The 12297-nt window shown below is 49.4% G+C and overlaps 4 protein-coding genes across 4 annotated transcripts; 2 read left to right on the top strand and 2 right to left on the bottom strand.

The window, feature by feature from the left end:
• Positions 1-828: 828 nt before the first annotated feature.
• Positions 829-2841, top strand: ETH_00029200 (uncharacterized protein; the record flags this gene model as incomplete). Its single annotated transcript, XM_013374282.1, has 4 exons — positions 829-1238; positions 1409-1940; positions 2089-2179; positions 2714-2841. 4 exons carry the CDS (start codon positions 829-831, stop codon positions 2839-2841), a joined length of 1161 nt encoding a protein of 386 aa, XP_013229736.1.
• An 889-nt stretch (positions 2842-3730) lies between these two features.
• On the bottom strand, positions 3731-4114 carry ETH_00029195 (uncharacterized protein; the record flags this gene model as incomplete). Its single annotated transcript, XM_013374281.1, has 1 exon — positions 3731-4114. The coding sequence occupies one exon, from the start codon at positions 4112-4114 to the stop codon at positions 3731-3733; it is 384 nt and encodes a 127-aa protein (XP_013229735.1).
• A 150-nt stretch (positions 4115-4264) lies between these two features.
• ETH_00029190 (uncharacterized protein) lies at positions 4265-6635 on the top strand (the record flags this gene model as incomplete). Its single annotated transcript, XM_013374280.1, has 8 exons — positions 4265-4376; positions 4500-4700; positions 4941-5346; positions 5450-5559; positions 5658-5749; positions 5855-5939; positions 6158-6342; positions 6465-6635. The coding sequence occupies 8 exons, from the start codon at positions 4265-4267 to the stop codon at positions 6633-6635; spliced, it is 1362 nt and encodes a 453-aa protein (XP_013229734.1).
• A 1754-nt stretch (positions 6636-8389) lies between these two features.
• ETH_00029185 (protein phosphatase 2C, putative) lies at positions 8390-11050 on the bottom strand (the record flags this gene model as incomplete). The annotated part of the gene is made up of 8 exons (XM_013374279.1): positions 8390-8497; positions 8623-8738; positions 8895-9038; positions 9127-9207; positions 9350-9509; positions 9658-9814; positions 9961-10085; positions 10334-11050. The coding sequence occupies 8 exons, from the start codon at positions 11048-11050 to the stop codon at positions 8390-8392; spliced, it is 1608 nt and encodes a 535-aa protein (XP_013229733.1).
• Positions 11051-12297: the final 1247 nt, after the last annotated feature.

Genomic DNA, 12297 nt, shown 5'->3' with positions numbered 1-12297 from the left:
GCTAAGATGGAGGCTTTCCAAGAAGTCTTGAGGCAAGGGTCAATGTTTGCCAAGTGCTTGCTTGCTATGATAGAGGATTAAATGGTCAAGCGGAATTCAACAGTCAGGTGGAAAGCGGTATAACTCATCTCAGGTTTACCTGCACAACGATGCCTGGCTACCGTAGTGAGCGTTAAGTGATGAAAGCCTGATTCGTATGAGGGAGATACCATGTGACTTTTGATTTGTGGCACCCAGGCGACGGCTTTCCTCCCCGATAGAAGCATGCCACTGGCCTCTGCCTGCATGCGCAAGACCTGCGCATCGTTGTGTTGCTCTCAATTTGAAACTCGCGTCTGCACTACCAACTGCAAGCGGCGAATGCAGCAAACAAGCATTCTACGATAGTGGCGATGCAGCGAACTCACGTGGGGGATTTTCACCGCTGTCTAGCCAATCCACGACACAGGGGCCTCTAAATAGAGAAAGAGGAGGCTGCAAGGGGGGTAACGGACCTGAGAGCGCATGCACGTGCACTTTTGTCCGTGATTGCGCCCTAATCATCTCGGAAGATCCCTTATTGCGTCCATCACTGCTGGCAATGTCACTGGGCATTTCAGAAGTTCATACCGTCGTAGTGAGTGCTGTGTTGGCTGCTGCGCCATCTGGCCAGCTGATTTCGTGCAAGTATCCTCCGTGTGAGGTATCCAGGCGGCCGCCGCTTGCAGTGTGCGGTAATTATGACATCGAATGCTCATTCCGCCTTCAGTTTCTTCCCTTCCCGCTCTTGCCTTTATCATTTCCCTGAAATGTAGAGTATATGTCTGGTTGCATGTTTTTGTTTGGTAGATGAGGGAGGCTAACTGGGAAAGGGCACTGACTGTTGCGAATTGCCTTGGCCGACCAGACAGCCTGAAGGTTTTCCGTTCATTAGAGGCTCTCGAGCAAGATATCTTCGGGGCAAGCATTGCAAAAATTCTCACGGGTGAATTGGTGCCTCCTCATACCTGCAAAGTCGACACAAGCCCGTCCTGCCAACAGCAAGGTGACGCTAGACGGTATCTGGCGCAAATGTGCAACAAGCGACAGCATTGCCGGAACAAGACTGTAGGAAATTCTGGTCAAGAAGTTACTCTAAAAGAGTTGCAAGATCACCTTCACCGTTATCGTATTGTTCTGATAGATGACCACTATTGTGGGCCGATTGTCTCTGCATTTGGTCTGCCTCTCCTTCTAGAGTTTGTCCGCACGCACACATGGTAAGGCACCTTCTTTTGTTGGGCATGTGGGATTTTTGTGACGGTTTTGATACACAGCTAGGCCTGTAGTTCTCCTGTCACTCCTCGTACGAAGCATTGGTAACATGTGCTGAGGTGCTTGGAAGTCTGTCTATCTGGGACTTTGCACGTATTCTCTGTGACCTTTGCAGCCCTGCATGCTGTCTGGTGCTTCCGAGGCGCTGGCAGACCTTGGTAACGCCGGTGTCGTGTCCCCCGCTAGTGCCTAGTGGTCAGTACGCAAAAGTTGTGGAGGGGGAAAGGCCTAATGAGCTACTAATTAGGCGATTTGCTCAGAGCGGCCGCGCCATGAGTGGCGAGTCTGTTCGGTTGGAAGATGTAGCACTAAGTGATCGTTTTTGTGTATTTGAAAGCTTCGAGCTCGCTTCCCTGACCAGATGCTCATACAAGGATCCTGCAATGGCACATAATGTTTCGTGTAAGTATGCGACAACCGAAAGTGCAACTCTTCTTGAAGGAAACAGGACTGAAAGCAAGGACGCAGGAAGGTGCACGTTTCACGATGAAGCGTGGAGACGCAACTGCCTTCCCTGTGCCAGAGACAGACAGCTTAGTTGGTCCAAGGAGAGACAGACCGTCGTCAACGGCAGTGCCGTCTGCGGTATCGAAGTCGCGGGACCATGCGCGGGTTTGATTATCCGAAGCTACATACTCGTTGATGAGGTTCGTAAGTATGTAACCTCGAGAAACTTGGAGAAGGATAGCCATATAACGTTGTTTTTGCTTGAGACTGCGGGGTGGCTTTCCATTGCGATCCGATCCTCAGATTGTCTCCCAAGCGTTCTCGGTGCACTTGTCCCTCTGTTGTCAGGGTATTTCTTTAGCTCCCAGTGCACCATTGATGGTTTTTCTCCCAGAGGAGGTTTATCTCTCGACGCATCATGTTGTGATGCTTGGCCCTGGTAAGATAATGACTCGTAGAAGTCAAATCTGGTCAATAATTCTCGAAGCCGAGCGCTACCAAACTGTGTGCGTGTTGTGAACTGCAATCTAGCTGCGGTTTCGTACTCCAGAAGAGCAGGAGTGGGACTCACAGAGTCTGCCAGCATTGTGAAGGAGGGACGAGCGACCCCTCTACCCAGTTTAGATTCCAGGGAAGCTTCTAAAGAAGACTCATCCGAAGACCCACGCACAGCCGATCTGCAGTCAGCCCAAGACGTGAATCACAGGTATGCACTAACAACGAGCCGAGCACTGGCCCCTTCTGCGGCGCCGTGGAGAAACCTCAAATTTCAGCAGCCAAATTACTCCTGGAAGTGGACAGCACTATGTGATGGCACGCGGATAGTGGACCTTGGCATGGAAGTGAGTCTTTTAGACCTTCATCAAACAACGCTGCAGCATTCTGATATTGACTCATCTTCATTTTTAGAAAAGTAGTCGAGTAATCAAGGAAGGTTCGCCGCCAGGGTATTTACAAGTGACGTGTGGGCAAGATGACAAACGCTGGAAAATCATTGATGCAACAGAGCACAGAGGAGCTGACTGCGAAGAAGAGTCTCTGGAAAGCGGATGCAGTGATGATTTGCTGGGAACCATTCGGGAACCAGTGAACGTGATATGACCTCACCCGTGCGGACTGAGCTAACAAGGGCGCTAAACCTCAAAGGGCTAGCACAGTTTAGAACCAGCGAATGATTTAATGACTTCGTACGTACAAACGTCTCCCGCTCAAAAGGCTTACTGATGGCAGGAGCTGTGCAGAAACACACTGTGGGCATTGCTTCATTGCACTTGCTTCCTAGCAATTCTTTCTGGCTCATGCGGTTGAAACTTTGAGGAACTAGGGTTTTGGCAGTAGCAAGATCTCACTGCCGAAAAGAACACTTCCAACGTTAGAGGTCCACATTTGCGGTGTGGTGAAGCACGTGAAAAGGCCCTACAGAAAGTTCATGGGGGATTATCCGTTGCTCGTAGTCTATTCGAAACGAATTTCTCGAGGCAAACGGTAGCTTGAAGTTATCTTCATGCGGTGCTCTTTAGGGGCATCTATCTATACAATATGAAGGTACAGTGGGAAGCGGGGCCACAGTGTTAAAACCTGAAATACTGTGTTGTACCCAGAAGCGTCCACATTCAGGTGGAGCCTAAACAGAATTTCTCGGAGCCTGTTTTGGAGTGCAATTGGTGGTACTGGGCGTCTGTTAACTCCTGCATGAGAAGTGCCGCCGTCGAGCGAATATCTGACCCGTTAGCTTTCGAGAAGCAGAAAGCAGTGCTAACGGGATGGTCTACAGATTAAGCTAAAGCGTTTCGCGCACAGTTGGCACTTTGGCAACGGTGTACCTAGTACACCGTTGCCAAAGTGCCAACTGTGGTGGCCAGTTGCTGGTGCGTCGGGCTAGCGCCTCTGCTAGTCGATCTGTGGTGTTTGAGGGTGAGAAGCAGCAGATATATTGACAACTATGGGGCGTATATGCTTGTCAAAAAGAAAAGCTGTAGACTGCATGAGTCTATATAGGAGCGCCATCTGCACGGCCAAAGCAAACAACGTGACTGAATGTGAGCGGTCTAAGCCTTTTTGCCAAGCCTTCTTCCACAATTTCAAGCTGCTTCTCATCGAACACTTTTAGATTTGATAGTTTGCCTTCAGTAAGCTGTTCCTGCTTCGAAATGGCGCCGTCGAGCAGCAGCATTGTGTAGCGCACCACCTCGTAAACAGCACCATGTACAACGACGTGTCCACGTAGTTCCACTGCCAGACAGCCACCTCCCAAAAATATGCAAAGGTTAAATCTTGCTGGGGCACTGCTTGACAAGGAAAACATTCTGAAGTAGTACTGCAGATACTGAACAACATCGCTCAAAGTGACCCTGTGGGAGCTGTCAACAGGCATGCAAAGGCTGCGTGCTTGGCTGGAGAACGCCTTCTGTGTTTATAGGTTTTCAGTGCTCGAAGGAACAAAAGGCGTTGCACAAGGACACAGAACTAACACCAGAGCTGCCACTGTTGTCGAGAACCGAAAGGTGAAATCTCGGCTGTCAAAATGGCTGACAAGGAGACTCCATCATTGGATCGAAGCCTGCAACAAATGCGTTTTGGGGAGAGCATTACGTTTGTAGATGACATCGTATGCAGTGACGGCCCTGTGTTCTTGGGTGGGTTCTCGGCAGTTAAGCAGACCATCAACAGACCACTGGTTGCCCTAGAATGTATGGCACAAGAATTACCGTTAGTGCCTCAAAATGTAAGTAGCTCGTCTACGCTTTGCGAACATGCAGCGATGCGTAGACTTTTCAACAAGGTTGACTGCAAAGACTTGGCCGATTTGGTTATGAAGCTACCTGTAAGTGCTGTTGTGGCCCGCTTCGCAAACGCTCCACAAGAAGCTGAGAAGCGCAGCCTAGAGATACTTTTCCAAGAGTGCTTTTACTCGGGCTTCCCAGATATTATCGAGTGGATTCCACCCGACCTCGCTGAATGTATGCCTCTGCCCTTCGCTTCACACAGGGTTTCCCCCGACACGGCATGGATTTGACTATCTGGTTGCATTGCCAACAAGTATCGCTCCCAAGAACTTGCTTGTGTCCTCGCGCGATGCTGCCACAATGCCCTCCTGCACCATTTCGTAGCGCTTCTGAGTTGGCTGACACACATCGCTAGAGCTTGCTTTTATCTTGTAACGCGATGCTGCCACAGTGTCCTCTTGCACCATTTCGCAGCTCTTCCGAGTTGGTTGACAGACACGTGTCCTGGAGTGCCGGAAGCAACTAGACTGACACCAAGCCTGCGACAGAAAACGCCATACAATCTGACACCTAGCTCGCCAAGGGTCCTTCCTGATATTTCAGTGTGTCCCACGTATACGTATGGTCTTCCAAGTCCTGTTTTGCCTGGAGAGAAGGGAGACACCGCAACTGTCAAAAACTCCGAGATTATGGGGGAGAATGAATTTGCACGCCGTGCAGTACTTTTGTGGGCGAAGTTGGGCAGAAAAACGCGACGCACTGTAAAGACTGGCTCTCCTATTGGCAGTGAAGCGAGTGATAACAAGATTGTGTCATCATCAGTGCACGTCCCGTGGGGCTTCATCGTTCCGGGAGGTAGATTCAGAGAAATGTACTACTGGTAAGCATCCACACTGGGGATCTCAGGTATAGCCATGTTTTGCTTGAAGCACCTCCGTATTGCGAATACCTGGATTAAGTAGAAGGCGCGTTTTTCGTTGCAGGGATTCTTATTGGATTGTTCGAGGCCTTCTGCACAGTGGCATGATTTCCACAGCACGAGGAATCATACTCAATTTCGCTGATCTTGTGAGGAGATTTGGATTTATCCCAAGTAAGCACAATACTATAGTTGTCCCCACCGATCGTTTAATGCCTCGCTTTAATTTCCAAAAAATCGAAACTTGTGTCTTCATGTGGTGCACATTATAGACGGAAATCGTTCGTACTACCTGACCCGCAGTCAGCCTCCGGTCTTCAGTATGATGCTATCGGCGTACTATGCATTCACTGGAGATCTTGAGGTGATCCTTAATTGCTAGGTTTGAGCCAACACTAGCAGGTCTTAGCTTCTGAAACCAGTTACATTACTTTGAGTTCACTCTTAATGGCTGTCAAGTGTTGCGCAGCTTATTCGCGACACTTACCTTTACGTGCAACGTGAGTACTTTTACTGGATGGAAGGCGACTTACGCCAAGTGCACGTCACTTTAGGTGAGTTGCTCTCTCGAGGGAAACTCACACGATGCCGACTGTTCCTGTGCTTCAAAGAGTGCAGGACCGCACTAGTGCCAAACATGGCCTGAATGCGGCGTCATGGTGGTCGTGTAAGTAGGCACTACAAGCTGGTTCCTCTTCTGATTCTTCTAGAGAGTTGCGTTTGTAGCTATCAAGATGCGGGTTACTAGGAGTCATACATTGACGCTTTTCAGACGGGAGGGATCTGCAGCTGAATCGTTATCTTGGCCATATCGCGGAGCCTCGAACAGAATCCTGGGACACTGACGAGACAGTAGTGCGAACTGCAGCAGAGAAAGCCCTCCAGAATGGCAATCATGAGTTCTCTGCTGCTGCACGTTCCTGCATACTGCAAAACATTCGAGCAGCGGCTGAGTCGGTGCGTCGGATGTGCCTGATCCCCTGGGTCTGTAGCCGCACTACCAAGGGCCCGTTGTTTTGTGCGTCCTCCATTGTTTTTCATCACCGTGTAGGACTGAAGTATTGCTGACAAACGCTCAGGGGTGGGATTTCTCATCGCGTTGGGTTCCAGATGACGTCGATGCAGTAACTGAAGGGGTGATGCCCGCCCTCCGTTCAGAATCATTCCTACCAGTGGATTTGAACAGGCGCGTTCCAAGCCCTAAGTGCTGGAAGGAAAGCACACAAGAGCTTGCAGGCAACGCAGCATAAAGTAACCGGCAGATGCGGAAAGTTGTTGCGGGCCTAGCAAGACGCTGCTGGTACTTGCTCAGGGATATGTTAAACCCTTACTTTGCCTTTGTGCAGCTTCTTATACCACTCAGAGCTCTATTTGCTCTACTTCGGGCGAGTACTCAACCAGTTTGACCCTCTGTGCGAGGGACGGAGAGCCCCTGAGTATTTTTTGAAGTGTGCGACGGATCGCAGAGATGCAATGCTGCAGCTACTTTGGAACGACGAAGCTAGCTGGTGGTCTGTTTGACCCTACAAACAAGGAGAAAAAACTCTCTGGAACATATCAGCATCAACTCTGTACACTGTGTTTCTTTGGTCGTTGCTTGAAAATGGATAGGTGTAGCTTAGTGCTTTGAGCTATTAACGTGGGAGCGATTGTGACTGTTGGCAACTCTTTGAGCGTCTCAAACGGTTTGGAGGCTTGTGCAGGTTTGATTTCGACATTTCGAAAGGCCGGCAGTCCACGAGAATAACGTCCGCTGGAGTTGTTCCCCTTCTGATGCAGATTCATTCATCTGTGAACGTACAGGCGTGTCGCCTTTTCGGCTTCGAGTGTAGCTCTAGTGGACATGCTGCTACATGTACATGCCATGGCATTACTCTCAGCGAGCGAAAGGGGGAAACAACAGCCCACAAGAGGCAGATTTCGTCGGCACAATTTCTTGTGGAGAAATCGGGCCTTTGGGACTCCTGGGGTTTATCAGTGAGTTTCATATGCTTTTGCACATTTGTGGTGCACACGGCATTCTGTTCAACACAACTCATGTTGATTTGTCTTGTGACGGTATTTACAGGCAACCCAGGTCAAAACTGGGCAGCAGTGGGACAAGCCAAATTGCTGGCCGCCACTGGTCCAGATGGCGGTGGAAGCAATTATCAACCTAGAAGATCAAGCCTTGTTGAGTGCAATTAAGTGCATGACGGATAAGTATATTTTCGCATGCACACAGGTCAGTTTGTGGGCAATATTCAGAAGATACAAGGAAATTTTTCGTGTCATCGCAAGTATTTTGTGACGAGTACTTGCCAGCTGCGTTCCACGAAGACTGCACTGCAAAGTACAGGCTGCTGTACAGGCTTGTTATAAGGTCTGGTAAATATTGTGCACTGGCATCCCGTAACCTTATTTGCGCTCGGTTTTTCTCGTTCGTGTTTTGGCTCAAAGGCTTACAATAGATTAGGAGCACTGCCTGAGAAGTCCAACAGCTTGATCTCCGGGTCCTGCGGAAGCGGAGGGGACTATAAGTGCCAGATAGGCTTTGGCTGGAGTATTGGCGTTGCTCTCGAGCTGTTGTTTGCTAAGCGCGGGACTTTCTGTGCCCGGGAAATGAAGGAACGCCGCCGGAAGTTCGGCTATGCATCCTATGTGCAAGCCTTGCAAGCCGCTCATAAAAGCTAACTTGCACGCTTTCAAGTATTCTTGGCTGGCTGCAAGCTGACGCCAGTATTTCTGTCTACTTGGGGCTCTCATCACCTAGAAGCATGTCATCTTATTTGGCAGGAAGCTTCATGTGCAATATCTATTCGCCACCACCTGCAATCGTATTGATGAACTTGTATAAACAGGCCCGCCGGCATATCGAATGGCTATGCCATTTGATAGTACTTGAAGTCGGCGCAACAGGTGCCAGATACGAAACTGCATCAAATTAACATTTTGTCATCTACTGGCTTGTTGATGCTGGAATATGTGCTGCAACAAATAGATTCAGTGCCCATTCGGTTGAGCCTCAACGGAGTCTCAGGAAGAGTGCAGTCATGTCGTCTGCAAAAATCTGTTCCTGGTTAATCCATCGGCGCCACGACTCCCGGGCAAGCTCCTCTGGTGCAGTTCTCCACTGCGTAGAACGCAAAAAAAACTGCTGCGTCGCGTAGAGCACATCTCCAGGTGTACTTTGTCCGGAAGAAAAACGACATCTACACTAAGTGTTCTGGAATTTTTACAAGTTGAGTACATCTTTACCCCTTTTCTTTCGGCAGAATGGGCAATGTCAACTGCTTCTTGAGACGAGAGAACGTTCCAGACACCGTCAGTGCATAGTAGAAGGAACGGGTCGCGTTTGACATCGACACGGTACTCTAGAAGAAACAATGACAAAATTGATTAGATTTGCAGGTGGCAGGAAAGCAAGCTTTTTCCTTAACAGTCCAAAATTGTTCAACAGTAGAGTTCACGAGCTATACCAGCGGAACAACAGCACAGTACGCACTCATGGAAATACAGAGCCCACCTACCCTTTATATCTGGTTTCGCTATGACTCCTGCACTTCCAGCAAGTGTATCGCCGATTGACCGTGCCACGGCAAGACCAGGAAGGTACTTGTCTGTAAGAAAGATCCGATGGAGGCCATCTCCTCGCGGCGCCCTGACCTCCCCTCCTTCAAACACCACATAAGGTACAAAATGCGAGTAAAACGGCACGCCTAAGTGGAACAATGGTGCAGTCACTGAAGTTAGTTGCATTACCAGCTTTGATAATCCGGCGCAGTTCCGTTATATTAGTAGGAATATGGTCAACAGTGAGGTCGATAGCTCGGACCCCGCAACCTGTACGGAATCGTCAAGGACACGTCACGGCAAAGGGTGCATCCTCCCCACATTCAACCAAGCCAGCCACTACAACGATCCTGAATGGTAGTGTGCAACCTGAATCCAGCGTCACCTGTTCGAGCCTTTCCTGCTTGCCTACCGTATTTGGAGAGCTTGCACAGCACAGCTCGGCTATTGCCAACGTGAGCTACAACAAGTCTGTTTTGTTCTCTCAAGTACACTATGATGGTAACTGTGGTCCCGCTGAGCTTGCTATCCAATCTGAACTCGCTACATTTCGTTTCCAGATTGTTATGGGCCTGAGAAAAATGCATTCACCGACCTGTCGCGCCGCATTGTTGCTCGGGAATCCAAGTAAGAGCAAAATATTAAGTCCATGCGAAACAGGCAATAGCTAGTTTCTGGAAAGAATCGAATGGATGCAGTATTTGCTACAGCCACGCTCACCCTAAGGAAAGCTTCCTGGAGCACGCTCCCAGACTTCAGAGGAAGATCAGGGTTGCGTATAATCAGCCTTAGCAGGTCTTGCTGAACTATGTTACAGATGTCGTGGCCGAAAGGGCCATGCCCGTCGAGAACGCAACACACTGTGCACCCGTAGACACTGAGCAGAAGCATGCAGAAGAAATTACCGTACGACAAAACATGACTTGCGGCATAGTTAATGGTGATGGCACTGTGATGAGATTCTGCCTGCACGCATCAGGCAGGCCGTCGAAGCAATGAGATTCCAGTCAATCAACCGCTCACTGACAAACGAAGAATCCGTCATTGTTTGGGCAGTTTGGCCTGTAACCTTTTTTGCAGACGACACTAACCCCTAGATTATCGAGCGAGAATAGTGAGTCGACTCCCGTAACTCGGACAGCCTTCTCCTGAAACAGTTAAAGCGGAGATTTTATGGAGCCTCCATGATCTGCTCACTTTGCACCTTTGATTCATTTAAGTTCCACTCAATATATTGCTTGATTAACAGCAAGTCACTTCTATGGCTTGTCGCACATTGCTGTGCCATGGCACAGACGTGTCCTAATGATGAAAAACCTTAGTATTTCCGTAAAACCTCCTCACTACAACCATGAAGACCAGATAAATGCCCTTGCCGTCTTCTGGAAACTCGTACCTCGAAGTTGCATTGTGGTAAGTTGGTCGATATGCTGGAAACGCACAGACTTCCGGTTCGTCCACTATTCGCTATGTGGCTTCTTTTTAACGGTGTCAACTGTGTGCTGCCCTCCGGGGACACCGGTAATGCGTGACGTATTGCAGTTGGCTGCTCTTCCCACCTTACTGAATTAAACTTCCATTGTTTAATCGGCTCCTTCAGGTCTCCATCGCGTTGAAACTTCAGTTTCTGCTGTACCTGCACGTCATTCTGCGCAGTTCCTGATGAACCACCGCCCCTTGTGCGTGGGTCTGCTTCTTTGCACGATATTTCGAGGGCCTCGTTTCGTTCGATACCATCTCCAAAGTATTCTGGTGCATCTTCTGCCAATCTTGTGGAGGAAGAATGCCCCTGTGTAACATTCACCTTGAGGGCAGCGTTTTGAGGTCGACAAAATCGACCCAGGAGATTGGAATGAATGGCCCGAGCCAAATACGGCTGGGATTCGGGTACAGTTAGTATCCCGTTTCCGCATATTCTAACGCCCAAGATTGGTGAGACGCACGGATATTGCTGATGGACAGAGGGAAATAACACTGAAGTAATTCTACGCTCCTTTCGGCGCTCCTGAGACCGAAGCGGTCGAGCAAAGCAAGAAGAACTCGTCCAGTTTCCGTCTGTCTTCAGCTTGTCCACCACCTGTGTCTCTGTGACGTGAGTATTCCCTGCGCACATGTCGCATATCGCATCATGCTCATGAAATCGTTCTTCGTGTGCCCTCAATTATATGTAAGAATAAAACACATGGGTCTACGCAAGTCGAGTTGGGCGAAGCTTTGGCCCGATTGTGTGTCTGCAACTGGCGTGACTGACCTGGTGATGCACTGAGTTCACGGACTCCGTTTAGTTGTTTTGACCCACAGGCCCCCATAGGGACCAATAGAAGACACTACGTCAAAATGGCAGCCGTCTTCTGCCAGAATCAATAGGCCTTTTAGACGGCCTCTTCTTTCTAGGTGAGGCAGCCACCACTAGGTCTAAAAAGGAGCTAGTCGGATTTGCTTTCACAAGCCGAACCCAGGTGATTCACCGAGAGGAACGCCTAATCCCCTTCTGTTCCAATGGTGAAGCCACCCAAAGCGCAGCAGTGCACTAGCGCTTTGGTTGCTCTTCACAATCTCCAAAGTGCTTCCTATGCAAATGTGGAAGTGATGGCATCTATCGGAGGATTTTTCTCAGAGAAGGCTTGCGCTGGAGCTGCATTTGGTCCATCAATCAGCAGTTGCAGGCGCAGGATCTGCCTCAAGCGTTGCGAAGGGCCAGAAAAGCAGTGCACTCTTGTTAAACATCACACTTACGTGTTATTGACAGCCGCTGAATCTCATTTGTGCAGCGTGAAGAGGGACTGTGCTGCCTGTGCTCGTTGCAATGCTCGTGGGTGGTCACTGCACACTGAAAGCTGGCGCGGATGCAGCGTAAAGTGGAGCCCTCATCAACCAAGCCTCCAATGCTGAAAACACAAAGCTACGCTGAAAAAAACAAAAGGCTGCTAACCAGTTCCCTGCGTGCAGAGCATCCAATTCCGTACATGCGGCAGTGCTGTCAACGGATGCCCATACCGACCGCTGCCCACAGAAGATTAGAAGGAACGACCCTTATCAAAACGGTGCAGACCAAAACTCATAAATACAACTTCTTCATGATATTTCAGGAAGGGTCTCTCTTGTTACACAGTAGAGTGATCTCACGCAGTCCCACATCATCACACCCTCGACCTCGCAAAGAGCACCGGCGTCCGGCTGCCCGCAGACGGCCTTGTCTTTTCAGACTGGAGGGAAGACTAAGCACTAAATTGCTTCACGTTGGCTTAAATCCGAAGCCCATTCCATAAATTCAAAGTTCCAAGATCCAAGTCTCCTCCTTCCTCTAAATTTACGCCGCTCAGACACTGGGAAGTGTTAGGTTACGGAGCGACCTTTCTG

This window comes from Eimeria tenella, genomic scaffold (assembly GCF_000499545.2).
Source record: "Eimeria tenella Houghton genomic scaffold, Eth_scaff2, whole genome shotgun sequence".
NCBI classification, from domain to species: domain Eukaryota; phylum Apicomplexa; class Conoidasida; order Eucoccidiorida; family Eimeriidae; genus Eimeria; species Eimeria tenella.
This window is presented reverse-complemented; position numbering and strand designations above follow the sequence as displayed.